Source organism: Dendroctonus ponderosae, unplaced genomic scaffold (genome assembly GCF_020466585.1).
Source record: "Dendroctonus ponderosae isolate FM_Combo_2020 unplaced genomic scaffold, Dpon_F_20191213v2 Dpon_F_20191213_119, whole genome shotgun sequence".
Classification (NCBI taxonomy): domain Eukaryota; kingdom Metazoa; phylum Arthropoda; class Insecta; order Coleoptera; family Curculionidae; genus Dendroctonus; species Dendroctonus ponderosae.
In genome coordinates, this window is record NW_026017305.1 from 13663 (window position 1) to 33940 (window position 20278).

Below are 20278 nucleotides of genomic sequence, written 5' to 3' on the forward strand. Positions count from 1 at the left end.
GCACACCATAAGTCCACACTGGCTTGAGGACCTGATTATATAACAATAGCTTGTTATACACTGTGAGAGATGAGTTTCTACCCATCAGCCAGTACCTCTTTCTGTACTTCAGATTCAGTTCTTCCTGTTTCTTCTTGACGTGTGGTTTCCACCCGAGTTTTGCCTAGATATTTAGCTGTATTTTCATATGGTACAATCTTGTCATTAATGTATACTGGTTTGTAGTCTATTCGTTTGTTGGTGAAGTCGATATAGACCGATTTCTTTTCATTTAATTTGATGCGCCATTTCAGGGTCCAACGTTGAACCTCATCTATAGCTGCTTGGAGGCTAATTATATCTGAAATTATTAATTAACTCGCCAGTATTGATAAGTTTGGCAGGATTTTGAAAATTGCGTCAAAATCAGGTGTTTCAGGAGACTTTGTTGGTCTAAGATGGGGTAACGAAAATAAACTTGCACCTATTGAAAGTCGCTTCAGGCTTCTGCCAAAATTTAAAAATAAGCTTTGAAATTTAATTATTATTATTCTGATAGTAAACGCTGAGTTTGGTGCATTCGCTAGGGCATTTAGTGATTAGATTAGTCATGGATTGCATAATATATGGTAAGATGTGAATAAGAACACATTAAACCGCTTGGTTCGTCTGTATGTTGTAAATGAATAATGATTAATGAAAAATAAATGTTTTAATAGAAAAATCTAGTGGGATTGCACTCGAATGCATTTATGCTTGAGCTGAATTGAAAGTTAAGCATTCCGTTTAAAAACCGTGACAATTTCAAAGTGCATTCTATTATAATTAATTAATTCTGGATTCACTTTAAACTTTTTTCGCCAGAACAGAATTTGCTCTGACCGCATGGAAAGTTAATTTAAAAACTCGTTAAGGTCGGTATTAAGTTTATTTGTAATCTAGTAGACTTTTAGCTATTTTCTTTTATCTCATGCCCTGTGAAACTGACTGTGAAATTGACTTTATTTACTTCAGGCGCTTGATCGTTTAAAGCTTTTGAAATTCTGAATGGGTTTTTGTATCAGTTTATTTTCCATGCGGATTATTAAGAAGCTATTGGCACAGCCGTTTATGGTCGTTTGAACAGCACATAAATATCAACATAATTGGCCTTTTATTGGCAAGCTTTTTAGAACTGAAAGTCACCGCGAAATGAGTGTAGAAGAGACGAGAGAAATCAGAGAAAACTCCAATTCAATTAATTTCTAGGAGGCGCCTTTCAGCAACAAATTACCTAAAATCGCTTCGGAAATATGCACACCCAGAGCGAAACATTTTATCTACGTATTATTCAGGGCTCAACATATCGATCTTGAAAAATTTCTTACTAATAGGAAATCAGAGTGTAAAAGTGCATGCAAATCAGCAATAAATTTATATTGTTGTTTAAGTGCAAGGAATTTATTAATTAACAAATTAGATAATAAAAAACGCTTTTTTCTCGGCTTCCATTCGCTCCAAAGCATTTGGAGCAAAGCTATGAACCTTTTGGTTCAATGAGCACATTTTCCTTACACAGCAAGCAGTGAAATAAAAGATTAATTGCATTAAAATATTTAACAGATAAAGTAACTAGAACAATTCAATGCTCAAAATAAAAATACTTAGACGAAGTTCGCATATTCTTGCTACAGTTCTTTAAAAAATCAACAAAGGTTGTAGCAAAAATTAAGGTTTTCATTGACCAACTGCGCACTTGTTAGTTTGTTCACCTTTTCTACTGAAATAATTTAATTTCCCTTGGTAGGTGCAAATTTATGAACCTTTCCTCTTTTAAGCAAAGTAATTTCCCCTCGCGGCTTTATATCTCATATAAGACAATGCATGTTGTTGAACGACTTATGCCAACAAATTAAGCACACAGAGTTAAAAGCTGATAGCTTTATTAAAGCAATAAATCAATAAAGAGTTAATTTGTTCCAGATAAAATGTCAAATAAATTAATTTGGGTTGACGAAGACGACATGGAAAAAAGCCAACGACAACGGAACTTAGATGAAGAAAACGACTTCGTAGAAAGATCCATGGAAGAAGGTGGAAAATCCATAATGTTCCGGATACCAGCCGAGCTGGAAGAAGATCGTGGCGGATGGGGCAATAAACTGGACTTTCTCATGTCCTGCATCAGCTTGTCTGTAGGACTAGGAAATGTTTGGAGGTTTCCATATCTCTGCTATAAAAACGGAGGAGGTGAGGCTTGATTTTTAGCCTGGAAAGTTTCTGTATATTAACATGCAACTGTTTTCAGGCGCATTTTTGGTGACCTATTCAATAGCAATGGTAGTGTGTGGAATTCCGATATTCTTCCAAGAAGTTGCCATTGGCCAGTACTTGGGTTCCGGTGGGATGACTTTTGTTGGACAATTATGTCCCATCTTAAAAGGTGTAGGTTTCGCCACCATGACCATAGTGTTCCTATTAGATGTGTATTATTGTGTGATAATTGCTTGGACTTTATACTACATTATTAGTACTGTTGCGTACCTACCAGTATTACCCTGGCAAGGCTGTGGTAGGTCATGATCAAGCAACAGTCTCTTGGGGTTTTCACTGATAAGTCCCTTACAGATAACCTGTGGAATACCAAAGATTGTTTTACTAGTGGCAGTAATTTATCGTTTGTCAATGGCACCAAGAAGTTTTCACCAGTTGAGGAATATTTTGAGTAAGTCTAATTGCCAATATCTACATAAATCAATTGCTCGGCTGATAGCCGTTTAGTCAATGATTAAATGGCATTTACAGCGAACTTAATTAGCAAATCATGCGGCAAACGGGTTCGTGATTGTTGGTCTATCAATAGCGTGTTGGTTGGTTTGCATTTTCGGTGCAATAAATTTAACTATTCTTAATCACTCAATGATAAAACGCCTGGATATGAGTTGAATTATTGTTTGGAATATTTGGTACACCAGGGCTTGGGGGCTCCAAAACGCACAAAATCAGTGCGCAAGAAAACAGTACAGCTTTATCAAAATTGTCTAACAGTTTTGTTCTTATACTCAGTATGCGTATGCTTATACTCAGTATACTCTTATACTCAGTGGGCGATAAAATTATTTCTTATAAAATATGAAACTATTAAATTCAAATTCCAACGAATACAAGTAATAATCGACATTTTCCAAGGCTTTTCCCTTTAAAACACTACACTAAGTAAGGCAAATAAATACCATTAGTGAGAAAGTCGAAAACGCAACTAACCGTATTTTCTTTTCAGCCGACAAGTATTGGGTATCTCAGGTGGTTTAGAGGAAATCGGCGGAATGCAGTGGAATATATTCGTATGTTTATGTATCGGTTGGATATTGGTATATATTATCATAAAGAGAGGGTTGCATCAAAGCGGTAAGGTAAATTTACGAGTATCACCCTTCCATTTTATATGAAAATTGTTAGTCTCAATTTTCGCAAAGGCACAAACATTGACTTAGCTCTTTTGTTCAAAGATCTGGCCATTAAATAATCTAGTGAAAAATTGCAAATATTTGTTATTAAAGTGAAAAAACTGCGTGACTGCTTTTTTTTTATCAAACTCTGCATTGTTAAAAGAAATTTTCGACTGTTGAGCATCTTCATTTGCATGATCTGAACAATTTTGCTCTTCAGGCTTAATTTTTCTCTATCAGCTAATTTTTCTTTAAACAGATTATATGGTTCTTGGCGCTTTTTCCTTACCTGATCCTGATCGTGATGATGGTTCGAGCTGTAACATTAGATGGTGCAGGCGCTGGTTTGCTGTATTACGTTGTTCCCAAGTGGGAACAATTCTTAACACCTGGTCCGTGGGTCGATGCAGCTTCTCAAATTTTTTTCGCCTACAGCATTGGATGTGGAGCCTTACCAGCACTCGGATCTTACAACAAGTTTCACCATAACTCCTATAAGTAAGGGAAAACTTTCATTTTTTATATTGGGGCTCACGCAGATGATTATCCGGATGAAGTGTTTTCGTTTCCTAAACAACCAGCTTTTAGCCATTAAAATCCCTCGTTACAACTTTTAGTTATATGCCAATTACCATCACAAATTCAGATATAAAAGCAGTTAAACTTCGACAATTTGTTAAATTCATTACTCAACAGCACTATGCTTGTTTTGCTCATAAAATTGAGATGTTGGGTTAATATCAGAGTTTTTTAAATTTTATTTGACGGTTTACTTTAATAGAAAACTTAGAATATTGACTTAAACGTATTTGTTTGCAAAAGCAGATTGCTTTATTAACGTTGAGGATATTGACCGCCGCGTTCTTTAAATAGCGAAATTTATTTGTTAATGAATCACTTAATTTATCGAGAGAACGATCAATAACGCTAAGGCGAATTAAAAACCGCACGCTAACATTGTCTCCCACAATGAATTAAAGAATCATATTTTACAAAATATTCATATTTTATGTTGTAATTTAAGTTAATAGGCAAACGTAAGATAAGAAAACACTACATAAAACCTTAAGGCAAAAAAAGATAAAACAATTTAAAGGCCTGTTTGAAAACTGAAGTAAAATGACTTATTTGTACTATTCTCCATTACCTATTTGCCTAGTATATTTTTTATTAGTTTTGCAAAAATCTCTCTTGAGAACGTGCTCGTTTACCACAAGCCATTTTACTATGTACGTGTTTAGCAGAATTTAGAAAAATTAATGCTATTAACCTGAAGGAAGCGCAACTATTTGCAAAAGGAAAAGGCAACAGGTACAGGCATTTTTCTTTAGACTTCGGGCGTTAACTTAGCTTGATGGGAAATCCGAAGAAGACGAAGGTGTTATTCTACCTACGGGGGTTGTTCCGTTTATTAAAAACCGATTTTGCGTGCACAGATTTTCTAAGCAGTTGCGAAAGTATCGAATCGAATTTTCCTTGTTAGAATTGTTAGATTACTTTCATGTCGTATAATGGATTTTATGCATGGGATTAATTTTTTTTGCTTTTTTTAGAGACGCTGTGATAACTTGTGTGGTCAACACCTTCACTTCAGTACTGGCCGGTGTGGTCACATTTTCTATTCTGGGACATTTGGCACACGAGCAAAATGTAAATGTAGGCGACGTGGTTAAAAGCGGACCCGGATTAGTATTCCTGACGTATCCGGAAGTCGTTTTGAAATTGCCTGGAGCACCGTTTTGGGCAATTATATTTTTCATCATGCTACTAGTAGGTTTCAATCCAGAAAAAGATCAATTTATCATACATTTTCGGAAAATTTAACTGTAGAACTGCCGTTGTTTGTGTTGTGAAACTTTTAACTTTTTCCAACAAAACTGTGTTTTTTGCCATCAGCATTGATTTGGATCAAGGTACTTAATAAATATTCATGTTTTCGATGAAATATGTCGACAATAAATTTATCGCAATGGATTTTCCAGATATTGGGAATAGACAGTGCTTTCTGCCTCGTTGAATCTTTTATTACTGGATTGATGGATAATTGGTCGACCGTATTGAGGCCGCACAGGCAGAAGTTCACTGCCACAGTTTGCATAATAATGTTCCTGTTGGGAATTCCGATGGTTACTCATGTACGTACAAAAAAACCGTTTCACTTTGCCCGAGGCCTAATGAAGCGCTCTACCGTTCCAGCTTTAAACGACATTTGGACTTTTTTGCAGGGCGGAATGTACGTTTTCCAGTTAATGGACTATTATTCAGCCAGTGGGATGTCGCTTCTTTGGGTCTGTTTCTTTCAAACTGTGGCCATTTCATGGACGTTTGGAGTTGACAAACTGTGCGATTGTATCGAACAAATGATGGGAACTAGACCGAACATGTTTTGGAGGATTTGCTGGAAGTATTGCGCTCCTATTGTTATTGCGGTAAGTGCAATTGGCTAATGCAGTAGAAACTGGCCAACAAATTGATGATGAATTATGACAAAATGTGGCATTAATAGAACTAATGGCCAAACAACCGGCGTTGCACAAGCATGCGATATAAACGATTACTTCTATTGTGAAATATAGTGAGCGCCTGATGCAATAATGAACTATCAAAAATGGTTTAAGAAAACAGCCAACCCGTCGATTCAATAGCAGAGTAAATATTCATTATTCTTTTCGTTACAGGTGATATTCGTGCAGCAATGCATGGAATACCAGACGTTGCGTTACGGTGAATATAATTATCCGTTGTGGGCAAATATTTTTGGTTTGGGAATAAGTTTCTCTTCAATGTTATGGGTTCCTGTTTACGCCATTTACTATCTACTAACACAGCCGAACTCTATTATTCAGGTAAGAAAAACTAAAAAAAAATAGGAAAGGCCATTGTTTGAACTGAATTTCTTCCATCCGTTACATAAACCTAAATTAGACTACATCATAATCAACTTTTAACAAATAATGTATGGTTTATTTCAGAATTTCAAAGATGGATTAATTCCGGCCATAAAGCAAAGAAAAATATCCATATGCGATAAAACCACTGGCCAACTTATTACCCAAAGTAAAGTCGGATTAATAACGCCGTCCGTTTCTTTGGTGCAAAATGAGAAACTTAATTCGTAGAGAATAGAAACTCAGTCTGAAGCACATCTCTTAACAAGTCCAAGGAAAATTTATCTTCAGCCTTTGGGTTAGTTTCAAAATGTGTTAAAAGAGACTCTGAAATGTGAGCATTAATGGATTAATAGATGGGCTTCAGCTTTTATTAAATATAGGAGAGATTTGATTTTCAGTTCTCGAAACTAAACTTAACTATTATATGTAGCCATTTATTTAAGTCGCATCCGTACTTTCGAAAATTCTGCAAACTCTTGTGAAAATTATAGTTTCACTATATATTTTTTACGTTCTAGTAAAGTCACAGATAATTAAATGTTTTACATATGGAAGTTAGATGGTTTCGTCAATTATTTGATATGCTAGTTTGTGATAAATAATATCCATTAGAGAAAACATTTCGTAGAAAGTATCCTATGTATGTTAGATTGACTACCGTATGTTGCGGTTAAAGTATTATTTTTTCCTTAAAACATAATACGTTATGCATTATTTATTGCAATCATTAAAGTTAATATTATTATTCAAAATACTTAAATCATGTGAATCGGCTATTGAAATAAAGAAATCACTTTTATTTTCTTTCTCTATTAACAATAGGCTAATTTCCTCAATCAATTATTTATATGTCCATTGCGACTTCATAAATTAAAGAAAATATTTACAATTTATGCATCGTGGTAAGTAACAAAACTCGCAAATTGTGGAAGGAACACAATGTGATTAAGAACCGTCCCTAAGAGAAGGATTCACTTAACATAATAAACGTAATGTGCAAATTAGACGGAAAGCCCTTAAACCGGCATTGCGTTGTGAGCACTTAAGGAAGACTTCCTTTTTTCCTAATAAATAAAACCCGACTAAGAGATAAATCTTCATTTCCGCTTTCTTTGCAAACTCCCACGTTACTTCCACATTTTTTGCTCGAGAAATGAAAATGTGTTAAACAACCTTATTATGAATGATTTACTGTAGTTGAATATTTCAGCTTATCTTCCGTTATTCGTTTCATTAGTTAATCAAAATAAACTACTTTAAACCGCCGATGGATTTTATTTTGATAAATTATCCAGACTCCGCAACTGAACTCATCTCAACAACTCAAAAAATTAATTAATCTACTTATTTAAAGCGCAGAAATTTGGCCAAATGACTATAATGCATGATGTCAAACTCCCTAAATTACATTCCCTGAAACGATCAACAAGTCTTTAAAAAACCCATATTTATTTCATTTTCATTGTGCTTACGCTAGCCTTCAACAGAATACCTCAAACACCCTAAACCATTATATCATCCATTTGTTCTTATTAAAGGCTTTAGGGCGAAACACGCATTTAATCTAATAAGTAAGATAATTAAGAGCAATGGCTCATTTGGATTATTTTATTAAGTGCAGCAGGGGCGTATCAATATTTAGACAAGATTGTGAGTTCAGCAGTTAGTCAAAAAATATTTGTGTAATGTTTCATGTTCCCGTCAATAAAATGGAAGAAATGGAAGCTTCTTGAATGAAAATAAATTCGAAGAAATCTCAAATTACTGCTATACAGAGAAAAATTGAGAAAGATCTATTGAGAAAAAATGTCTGGCTCTTCCGCTGTTTTTTCCTGATGAGATTGAAATGACGAAAAATGGATTTTAACGCAACTTTTTAATAATTCTTTGAGTCAATTTTTTAATGAATTCTTCAGTGCCTTTATGCAAAAACTACTAGAAGGTTTTATTTAGTCCTTGGAATAAACTGTTGTTTTTGAGTTGATGCAATAATCCTTTTTGGACATTTTTGGGATATCTGTAAGATCTTGTGGAAATCGTAGTTTATGAGACAAAAAAACATTTCCGTGTATTGATAAGATTGATCCAGATATTGACTGTAAATGCTATAGTAAACGATAATGTTTCTTATAATAAGTTAATTTGCATGCAAGCGTTTTATAATTTATAACTGACCAACAAAGCTTTAGAGCCCTGGTTTTTTGGAAGCGTTTTATTCACAATGGAGTTCATAAAAAATCTCACGGAAAGAAAACGAGTTTTTAGAAAAATATTGCAAAAGATCATGAATGAAAATTGGAAGTTGGCGAGAGAACAAAAAAATTGTTTTTCAGCAAACATTGTGAATGCTACAAGCCTTTACAAAGAGGGCAAAAATGTCACCGAGGATTGGTGCAAAAAGGTGGTAGTTTTTGTAACAAAACATTCAAGAATTTCTCACTTTTCCAACGTGGATGAACTCGGTTGCTTCGTCAGAACATCGGTCTTACTTAGGAACAAGTTCACAGTATTTCAAAAAACTCATTTTTTCAATTATTCCAGCATCAATTGAAGAGGAACCAAATAGTTTTCTGAATTAAACTTAGGTCAGATCGACTCTTTTTGATCCAAAGGATATCGCAGTAGGTATCACCTTTTTAATCATGGGTTTTCCGGACTAATTTGTGTTAAAAAATTGATAAAATTTTTACCAATTTTTTGAGATATTCTATCTTGTACCGAGTGAACTTTAACTAGTTGTACTTTGCCTTTTATTGGCTCGCTGCTATGAACCTTCAATTCCATTCACAAAACTTTCAAGAAGTCTAGTTGCTTGAAGTGTTTTAGTTCACTTCTGAAATAGAAGATGATTTAATTTTTATGGAGGGAAGTAACTGCTAGAAAGGACAAGTTTTGCTATAAATGATCAGGAGGTTGATCGACTGCTGTTTTCTTGAATAACCAAGCAAATATTTAGCTCAAAATTGCAAAATAACAGTTGCTCTGAACATGTATTCAAACTATAGCATCTGGCTTCTGTCTGGACTCCAAATGATTCCACTTGAAAGCTGCGTTCTGTGTAGGCAGCAACAGTTTTTTTAGATCTACAGCAACAGGCTTGTGAGGCTTTCAGATGGCAAATTATAAGTTTAAAGTGGAACCCGTTTAGTCTAGGTCGGTTTGAAAATAATTTCGTCTAAATTGCTTCCATTTTGTTATCACCAATCAGCATTTTGAAGCGTAGGAGTAAAGCGCCAGCATTAATGTGCACAGGTAAGTCAGTATTGACCGTCTGCTATTTGGAAGCATCCCCGCAACGAAATCGGGCGCTGGCGGCGCACAGCGTCTCGACGCTGTTCTTCAGTCAGCGCCCGTCGTGTGTGGAGGCTATGTCTAGTTCCTCAAAGTGCTGCAACTTACGTGGAATTTAATTGGTAAGTCAATTTTTATTTTGCTGCAAATCGTCCAATTTTGCCTTGCCAGAAACAACTTTGTGCTTACCGAAATTTGCTTACCATATATTGTTTTTTGATTTAAGTCTTGCGCGGTTTAGAGCAAAATGCGCCTTTTGGCGCGCTTTTAGGCGCTCAGCTTTTAACAATTCACCCGAAAGCTTCTCCGAGCAGATAATTTCATTATTTTTCCAGTACTTTTTAGTAAAATGCAATGGGGAACAAGAACTCGAGTTTAGAAGAATGGCGGTGTGAGCGCTCGTTCTCACCCCAAGCGCCAACAAAGAACAACAGGTTTTCACTCTGTTAGAGCTTGGAAGTTCGCATCCCCATTTATTTCGAATACTTATGAAATGACTATCATACCGAGAAAAATTATGGAATCCTTCTACAGAAATAATTCTAATTTACTTCGAAACTTTCATATAAGAATCCGAATCAGGATATGTTTGAACATCCGAAATAATTAGTTTGACTGTACCAAAATTACCGATCGTGCAAGATTCTTGGTCATTTTAAGCGCTTGGAATTCCGACTGTGCATGATTTAAATCTGAAAACTATTGATGTTCGTTTAAATTATTGGTAACTAAAACTTAAGAGGCTTAAATCACTAAGCACAATTCATGTGTTCATTATATTCAAATCCTCTAGACTTGAATATTTAACATTGTTCTGTAATGAATTGTCAATAAGTTGGGTGTTTAATTAAAATTGTCTATTAATTAAAACACCATCATTATGCGGAAATGTTAAATCTGCCTTATGAGCATCAGTTAAAAAACTCATCTGCAAACAAAATTGGCAGCTCCTCGTTTATTTGAAGCTTTCATGTTTTTCGATACAGGAAAAATATTATTCTAACATTTTTTATTTGTATATGGACAATATTGCTTCCCAGTACAATGGAGATTTGAAATTCAAATACACGAAAAGAGCCCGCTTTAGATTGAAAGAACATGGTTGGAATTCTTTGAATTTTGAATTATTCCAAACCTATAAATCATTCAATAATTCCCTTTGGGAAACAATTTTGAATTTCGAAGCGATTCAGCGACGACGTCTATATTGGGATATTTCAATTTGGATTGAAGATAAGCAAGTTTCTGGAAAATTTGTGTCTTAGAACATTCGCTAATGGCAAATGACTAGTTTTACTTCTGTAATATGAAACAGTGCAACTTCAAATAGACGTTTTATTTAATAGGCAAATATTTGAATGTAATTGATGCGGATTGACTGCATGCATTAGTTAAATATTAGTTGCATAACATTTATGGATTTAGCGGATATAATGGCTCATTACTTTAATTGAAATACTAATTAACTGATTAATCCTTAAAATAATTCTGACTATCGATATTTGAAGTTGAATTGAATTATCCAATTAAGAAAGTAACGTTCAATTATGACTTTGTATTTATTTTTCGATCGCTAAATCGACATTCATTTGGATCTCTAATGAGCTTTTTGTTAATTAAAGTGAATCAAACTGCTTGTTTAATTATTAAGATAATGAGGGCAGCAGACGTTGTTTTCTGCTAAATGACTGAACTATTTGTATTAGCAAAAGATCAAGGAATAACAGAATAATGTATGAAATGATGATTGATTGATATACATTACGTAAGCTCGGAAAAACAAACAGACGAAGAACATTAATCAGTTTTATTAGTTTGCTTAATGTTTGAGGCAGCCCATCTAAACACACAGCACAGCGTCTTCAAACATTAAGCTCTCGCCCATTTTGGTGCAACTTCAGCATAATTTACACATCGTCTTCCTCCACTTCAAAGTTCAAAACTTTCAACGCCATGGGAATTTCTGGCTGGAATTGTGTAATAGCAATGGAACTTATGGACGCTTTTACAAAGTTGCTGAGGAAACCAGTTTATTTTTTCCTGGGTGTGCCAAATTAACCAGGCAACGTGTACTGAAAACTTTCAGCAAACGAATTTGAACTTATTGTAACGAACAGACATGTAGATGGTTTATCAATAGTACTGATTTTAATGAAAAATTAGGTTTAAGGATTTTTGGACGCTTCCACAAACGGTGCTGGAACAATGAATGAGGGTGTAAACTTTCGGCTCTTGCGGTTGATTCTTGCAGTAGTGAGGAAAAATTGTAGTCCACAGATTGTCAGGTTCTGTTTTTTACGGTCTTGGTTTTTCTTAGCTGGTGGTTGGGCCGGTGGAAAAACTTGTTAGTCCGAGTTACTTTGTCGTATATGTTGTAGTCAAACCGACTCCTTTTGCTCAATTGTAAAATGTCCCGGAACACCTATTGATAGTATTTTTTTACTTCTATAGAAAAATGTTTATCTGGATGTTGAGGAGATCGAGAAATGTATCTACAATAGGTTGTCGCGCTAATAGTTCCAAATCACAAGAGTGTCATTCACAAACCAGCAAACCAGGATGTTGGTTTAAGAGTTGCTTAAATTCAACACTTTTTTTCGAAGTTTTCCATATAGAAGTCTGTTATGACCTCTCTAGGTGAGCTCCTCATGGCTTTCCTTGCTTCATATTCGCAACGCGTTCGATTTCACTCGAAGGAGCTTTCTTTTAGGCAAAATTTGGAAGGAGTTGGTTCCTCCTCATTAATCTCTTAAAACACCTCCACTTCTAGTGATTCGTTGATTCCAGCCCAATATTTTCGGATTTGCAAGACGTCTTCAGATTGTCTGAGATGTTTCTTCGTGGATTCAAGGCGATTTTGAACTTTAAAATTTAACAAAAAGTTTCCAGGTTTTATGGTAGTCAGAAGGACAAACTCCGTGTTTAAAGGTGCAAACCACCCCGATTTATAACATGTTAATTCATATTTAATGAAAAGCTTTCCCCTTTTCATGTTAAGTTGGAAACGCACCTAACTTTTATCGATCGTCTTGAAACTCTGAAATATCACATTATGGTAATGTGTATGGCGCAACATAATATACACTTACGGGGGCCCGGAACTAATAAGAAATGAGAACTGATGTGTAAACTAAGAGGAAGAACATGCATTTTCAATGGAAATTTCGCTCGCGGAAATTCGATGCATTAAGGCGATATAACAATAATAATCTTTGCTGGAATATCACCAATTGCTAATACTAATTGGCGTTCGTCTTTGACATAGAGTGCACAGCGAATTGCAAAAGTTTGGATGCAAATATTCCAAAATATGATATAGAACTACTACTGAACTAGTCAAATTAAAATTTTGCGATTAGTTCAAATTGGGTTTCCTAACAATGCTAAATATGCAAATAAATCCACTTTTCTGTGGAATGGTGGGAAATTTATTACAACACGTTTCTGAGCGTAGGACAGTATAATGCAGGTGAAAACTTTGCGTGATAGAAAAACATAACCACTAGGAATAATTTGAAAAGTTGTATTGGAAATATAAACTTTTTTTATAGCTTATAAGTACTGAAAACGGCTAAAGTAATGATATAAAATCTGATCCTTTTTTGGCAAAAGCTCACCTATCATTACCCTTTAGGAAATTAGCTGCTTTCATTAAATTTGCATAATTAATAAAGGGAAGTTCTTTTATCCAAAAGCCAGGCCCAGATTGTAGTCCTCAGAGAACAGGTTTCGTGACATTTAGGTATTATTAGACCTGCAGTTTTTTAGGACAGGCAAATAGTTACGATCTAAATATAGTTTCCCTATCAAGACCAGGAAACTCTTTATAAATCTAGAGGATCATTTGAGCTGTAAAAATGTATTATTTCAATACCTTTTCATATGTGCAATATTGTCGTTTTATTTTCATTGTCTGATAACACAAAAATACACCAAATTTGATGAAAATTAATGATTTTTGAGAATAGACCAACTTGAGGATGAAAGAACGCGAAGACTAAATAAGCCCTCAATTAATCATTATAGCAGCTCGCTTATTTTTAGAATATCAATCGATTAATACCATATAAAGCATCCACAAAAGGTGCTGATAAAAGGCATGGCCTTTTTTGTATTTGTCTATTGTTGCTACTCGCCTACCTTAGGCCAAGCGAAAAAAAACATCCAAAAGCAAAATAAACAATCATAATGATTGCTGAAAAAGCGACATTTCTACTTCCCTAATTTCACGTTCTTGTTGCTGGTGCTCTAATGTTCTTCTCTTATCAGTATCAATCTAAATTACTTTTATCGACCACACATTTGAGTTGCTCATTAAATTTCTGTACCATAGAAATGATTGTTATTTGAAATTAATTTGATTGTAGAAAAATAATAGAAATAATTTTTATAATTATTCCTCTAAATTCCAGATTTTATTATTTCGAAAATAAACTAAGAAATTACAGTTAATATTTAACCAGTTGCTTTTAAGAGACTACTCGCAATTTATCGCTTCTACGTTTCCACATAAATTTACTTATTTCCCACACAGTCTGACGGTTTTGGACCATGACAATAAGAAAATAAACTGAAACATTTATAAGTGTACTATATGTGAAGAAACAATGTTGAAGGCTTAAGAAAGCGCTGAAACTTGTGCACGTCTGAACAAAATTTTTCAATTTTTAGAGATATTTCCTGCAATTGTATTTACACTCATGAAATGTTTATCTGCAATCTGTATATAAAGTTTATTAAAGATGCATTGTTTAATGTTCTGGAAAGTTGCTGCTAAATAAGTTCGTTTGAGTTTTGTTTTGATAGAGGAAAACTACTTCAATAATTCAAAAACTTTAGCATAGTGCAAGTTCAAAGAAGCTGCAATATCGCGCCTCATTATTTACTTGGAAAATAAACTCTTAGGCATGCATCCATTCACTTTGCGAGTGTGTTGCTGGACTAAATTATTCTTAGTCAATCTGGTCGCTTAGACGGAAAATTAATGCAAACATTGTTGGAATATTTAATAAGATCCGCATTTAATTAAAACTGTTAAATTTAATTGTCTAAATTGTCTAAAAATCATGCTTAGAATTGTAGATATTAAAACTTCATATTTATAGAAGACCTCTGGGCACCGATTAAGCGTATGAAACATTCAACTGGAAACTTTTATTGATTTTTAGTTATTAACAGCATTTGCAATCGTGGAAAATGAATATATTTGCATAACCGCGTCCCCTAGCCATTTTCCAGGCAAGCGAAGTTTTCCGAGTAGTTTGTTCTGGTAATTGAAAATTTATGTAGAATAATAAAAATGAAGCATTAATTCATAAGCCTTTGAAAACACTAACGAAACCAACAGGTTTCTATCGGAACCAATCAGTGAGCAATAAGGAAACTTTAGAAAATTTGTTTGGTTTCAGATGGAAGCAGCCTGGGTTCTTCATTGGTAAGTCTAACAAAACTGCAGCTTAAACAGTCGGAAATTATTCTATTAACTTGTTCCGCCTCAATTTACATGTACTAATTGGATGGCAGCCATTTTGGCACAAATTTGTTACACTTTGGCTTGGTCGCAGCTAATTTAACAACTGTTGCTACAATTCCTGCCCAAATTTCCCAACAAGGGAACTGGGAGAGTGTCAGATAAATTCACGTGCGAATGAACTACCAAACATCCTATTATATCGGAATTAGTTTTCCTCTATAGTTTGAATAATTAGATGTTGCTTTGTGATAGAATGGAGCTTAATGTTAGAATAGATTCAGGTAGATTAAGCAAGAGGATCGCTTTGCATAGCAATCAGAACAGTGAGTTTTAAATGTTCGGGCCAAACTGAAATAAATATAGTTTCAAAATCAAATTCAAACACGTTAAATATGCAAAGGTCTGATTAGCATCCTCCTATCAATTCATTTGTAAAGCAAAAGGAAAGTTGCATATTTGCAAATATGTTTCTGGACTGATTGCTGCTTAGACTGAAATTGCTGGTCTTTAATCCCATAATGGTTTCCGTGATTATACGAAATCATAATATACGTGTACAACTCTCCTGTGCAGAAATCCAATTTGCCCATCTAACCAAGCCTAGAATCTGGATGTTGAAGGTGAATTACATTAACAGTAAAGGGCGGATTTACGCTGCATAGGTATGTCTTCTTTTGGGTGAAATATTTAACTGTTTAAAGGCAGACCTTTAAAATAGCTTCATTACGTGAAATCGGCTAGCTGAAAACTTTTTCGGAGAGAAGACAAAGAAACAGTTGGCCTGATTGTTGATCTTCTGCCATTATCTGAGCTCGCGCTAAGTTATGGCTAATAAATGCACGCAAGAGTTCACACGTTTAAGACGGCTTATATGAAAATTGCGTTTGTTCCGATTCAAATTACAAAGTTTTCCATTTCCTGAAGGTCGAAGGAATGGCAGGCCGGGGATTTAGCTTTATTGCTAGATTTACATTGTCGTGCCTAGAATAAACAGACTGAACTTAATGACTATAGATTTATGGGCCCATTTGAATCATTTACAGAGAAGCTTTAAAAGTCATTACTTTGCATTTGCAGCGAGTAATTCCGGCTTGGGCACTTTGGGTAAGCAGGTTGCCCTTCTGCAGCTTATTTCATTAACAAATATAAAAACCTACCGAGCTAGTTCATTTAGCTTTGTAGCTTTGCCGTCTGATAGTTTCAGATAAGTGGTTTATGGCGAAAAAGGTGTTTTGCTTTATTTATCCAGACACGTCTGGATGGCTTCTCAAAGTCTTGAGCTTGTCAGCAATAAGTCAATGTGCGAGGTAACAAATGGGGCCATAAATTTGGTTACTTATATACCGGCTGATATTTATCGTGCAAAGTATTAAGATAAATATATTATAACTCAATTTATAAGCACGCACAAAGTTTACCTGGAAAACTGTTTCCATTGTGGAGTTGTTTTGGAACAAGGACGCTAATACTAACATTCGGTAATCAATCAATGTCCTAATCATTTTGTGAACAGCAGAACTTGTAGAGCGATAAATATATCATTTTATAGGAATTTCATTGTCTTAAATGAGAGTTGAAGGAGGTCAGCAAGACACTTTTTGTTTTCTTTCTCGAAAAGTGCTGGATTTCCTTGGAGTTTGTGATGAATAAGTCAACTAAGCTAACCTGAACTAACGCGAACGTTGATAGAAACACCTTGATGGAATGTGAAGAATATTTTAAAGTATAAAGTTTCATTACAGCGTTTTCTTCCCATTTTAATGAAGCTAAAGAAAACAAAAAATAGTAATTAAGGCGTAAGCGCTAGACCTTTGCAGTCAAGGAACAAAGGAGTGTATTAATTAAATTTTGCGTTTCAAGCTGGGCTTTATTACAGACGCTCAACTTTGCTTCATTTTCGTTATCTGGAGTGTAATGCGATATTTCATATGAGCGTAATTTTTAAATAAAATTTGCTTTCCATATTTCGGTCTCGAATGACTGGAGACCGGAAACACACAAAGGAAGACAATGAACAATGAACAATGAAGTTCTGTAGGAAAACCGAATCGGAAAAAAGTGCTCTGGATGCAAACAACATGGAAAAATCGAATTTGGAGTATTGAAATCTCGCAGATGAATTTATGGCGAAGCAGAATTGGAAAATCCGAGGCACATGATTTGCATCTCAATCCTCCATCGTGACAAAATGCGCATAAATGTTGAAATTCCAAGCCATATATTAAGGATTTTTGTATGGATGCGTAGAAGCGAGGATTACCTGGATGATATGAGATTTATGTGGACGTCTAAAGACGAAACTACCCAAAAATATCATGTCGTCTAAAGGCAATATCAACAACCCACTTAATATGGAAACATGCAAACCAAAGCTTCAAATTTTATGGATTTTTTAAACCACTGTTGATGAGCAGAAACTTTATAATATATGCGATTCTTTAATAAATCGGGAATAAATTAAGCAAGCATCAGGCTAATACAGTTAATAAACACTGAAGCTCATGTGGCTGAATATTTGACCTTTTCCTTCAGTATTGTAATTCTACAAAGAAGTAAATCCATTTTATCCATGGCATTTTCCTCCGTTCCTGATCCCGGGATTTATTGTTAGAAAGAGGGTCAGCACGTATTAAAATCCCTTAGGGGTTGTCTGTAAAATCGAGAACATTAATACGAATGAGATTTATCGGGAATGTTTAAACAATATACAATTGAACTGAAGTAGGTATAGTGGAATGAATCAATTGCTTGTCCCAAACCTCAACTGGAATTGAAGACGCTCAAGGGAAATTTGAAAAAGTAGCTTTTTTCGCGCTTTAATAACAATCACCGGAACGCAAGGAACGTTTTTTTTGTATCAGTTTGTACAACTGGGGAAAGAAACAATACGACGGAACTAATGTTTTATTTTATCCGGTAAATTTCCCCCAGTATGTCCACCCCTTTGGAGAGCTTTTTACTCCACTGATATTTACATTGTCAGTGGAGTTGAGGCGAGCATCAGAAAATATTTTGAATTTTTAATAGCTACCGTTGGAAACGCACTTGACTCTTTTCCGACCTGGGAAAAATAAACATTCACTCATAGAGGCAGGGGTGTCTTTTGAAAGCCGAATTGTTAGTTTGGAGAGTGAAATAAATTGAGGAACTAGCAACTATTCAACTTTTTTTGTAGGAAAATAATTAGTCTTGAGCAGAGTGAGGCCTCAAGCATGAAAGACCATCCATTTATCTCATTCTTTCGGTTTTAGAGATTTTATTCTCTAGAAGCTCATCAATAATTAATCACTAGCTGGTTCACGTTGCAATTTCTTTAAGTTAATGTGATTCGCTCTTTAGAATGCACTTTTATAAATTAAAATTCTGTCAAAGTAACAAGAACCTTCGTCAATTAAGTAGCAGCTCGACAAAACTTACTAAGGAAATCCCAAGAATGCTCTTTTTTATTTAATTAAGTACTTAAGCAGTTTCCATTAATAAGGCATAGATTTATGATGCATTTCCTTGTAAAACCTGAGCTTTTCTAAGAAAGCTTCACTGCCGGCATGAAAATTGCGGAAAGTTACGAATTTAGCTAATTGAGGTTCGTAGGCAAGAAATATAGTTTTTAATAAGACAGTTCTAGAGGCAGAAGTAACGGATTGGCCAGTCAGCTTAATATATTGTATTTAAAGAAAATTATAGTGCTAGAAGAGAACATTGAAGAAATCAAATGGATAAAGCAAATATTTAGAATAATCTCGATTAGATGTTGTTGTTTCTACTAAAGTAAATTAACAAAACCTCGCTTTCACCTTGAAAAATTTATGTTCCGGATGTAAAGTAAGGTCTTTTCAATTATTGAGCATTCCGGACTTGCTGGAACCAACCCGCTTTCTTCATATTTGATGGCTAAATTTAGATCCATTTGAAATTATCTTGACTCAAGACTCAATTGAAATTCTGATCGCATGTTATATAATTAAGCTGGATCTAAATATATTTTAATAGCGCTGGTAATTTTAATGCGTTTTAGGACCCGATAATTTATAAATTTTCAATTGGATTTTCTCGGTTAGGTTGTTAAATAAGCAGTTTTTATTCGCTGTTCGATTATTTTCATAATAAATCCAATATTTCAGTCCCTGTGATCATGTAATGCATTTTCCTTTCTTTAGGCTGTTTTATGTCTCTTTTATATAGTGCATTTCATTGTCTATTTTCGGCCATTTTTACACCGTTGGTTTTATCTTATCGACAATATTTTAATCAAGCAAACTGCATGCACATAACCAACAGCTAACATGTAGCAATAAAACAAAGTTATGTAATTTCCTATTTACTAAGAAGCTATTAAATAACTCTCCAAATACATATAATATTTTAACCCTTTTGTTTCTTTTAGTTGAATCTAGACTCGAAAAGGCAAACCTCAAATATTATCAGCGCATTTCCACTTTTCTCACCGAATAAATTATGTTTCGTTCCATTTTACCATATTCACAGCGTAATGCAAAGAAAATAAAATATTCAGTAAAATTTATTTTAGGGCCTTGGTACTTCGAATTTTATGTGATCACCAGTGGCAAGTTTCCTATACCTACATAAAACATTATGCAATGAGAAATTTCACGCAATATAAACCGCCAAAAATGGATCCATTCCATTTTTCCTCTAAATTTGCTTTTAGTACCAAACAAAAGTGTAGCAAATGAAAAGGTTTAATTAAGCTTAAATTTACTAGGACATAAATTGTTTCATTTATCAAAACAGTGTTTGTAAATACGACGCTTATTTGCGATACCTGGCCCGGCCTGTCTCTTGAGTAGTTCGATTCGTTGAACCAAAGATTAATTACCTTGTCGCAGTTAACCCTTAAGATCATTAATTAGTGCGCGTCTTTGTTTTATCACTTGGTTATAGAGTTTATCGTAAGGCTTTTTTTATTCACAGACAGGACCACAACCAGATATTAAAACATTTTTTTTCAATGCTAACAAAATTGTAAAACTCTACTGACAACACAAAAAATGTCCTCTGGGGAGCCAAGGAAGATTTCTGTGATTTTGTATGCATTTTAAAAAATTGAAGTGCCATAATTTTGGATAAAAAGCTACAATATTCAGTTTGAGAACTTCATCTACTTTGCAACGTTGTTGTAAATTTTAGATGGGAAGCGTTGGGTAAAAATATTCAATTTAAAGTGCTTTAAAATTTTAAAAAAATATGTGGTTTTT

At 34.5% G+C, this 20278-nt stretch overlaps 1 protein-coding gene across 1 annotated transcript; it reads left to right on the top strand.

Moving 5' to 3' along the window:
* Positions 1-1918: 1918 nt before the first annotated feature.
* LOC125502295 (sodium- and chloride-dependent GABA transporter 1-like) lies at positions 1919-7097 on the top strand. The gene is made up of 10 exons (XM_048662796.1): positions 1919-2208; positions 2267-2530; positions 2587-2683; positions 3239-3371; positions 3667-3905; positions 4961-5177; positions 5390-5542; positions 5633-5836; positions 6086-6253; positions 6380-7097. Exons 1-10 carry the CDS (start codon positions 1947-1949, stop codon positions 6524-6526), a joined length of 1884 nt encoding a protein of 627 aa, XP_048518753.1. The 5' UTR covers positions 1919-1946; the 3' UTR covers positions 6527-7097.
* Positions 7098-20278: the final 13181 nt, after the last annotated feature.

Bases quoted from the DNA above. Each gene is read 5' to 3' on its own strand.
- LOC125502295 (XM_048662796.1), top strand. From the start codon at position 1,947: ATGTCAAATAAATTAATTTGGGTTGACGAAGACGACATGGAAAAAAGC. The intron at 5,543-5,632 runs GTACGTACAAAA...ACTTTTTTGCAG, and splicing joins GAATTCCGATGGTTACTCAT to GGCGGAATGTACGTTTTCCA. The intron at 5,837-6,085 runs GTAAGTGCAATT...TTTTCGTTACAG, and splicing joins GCGCTCCTATTGTTATTGCG to GTGATATTCGTGCAGCAATG.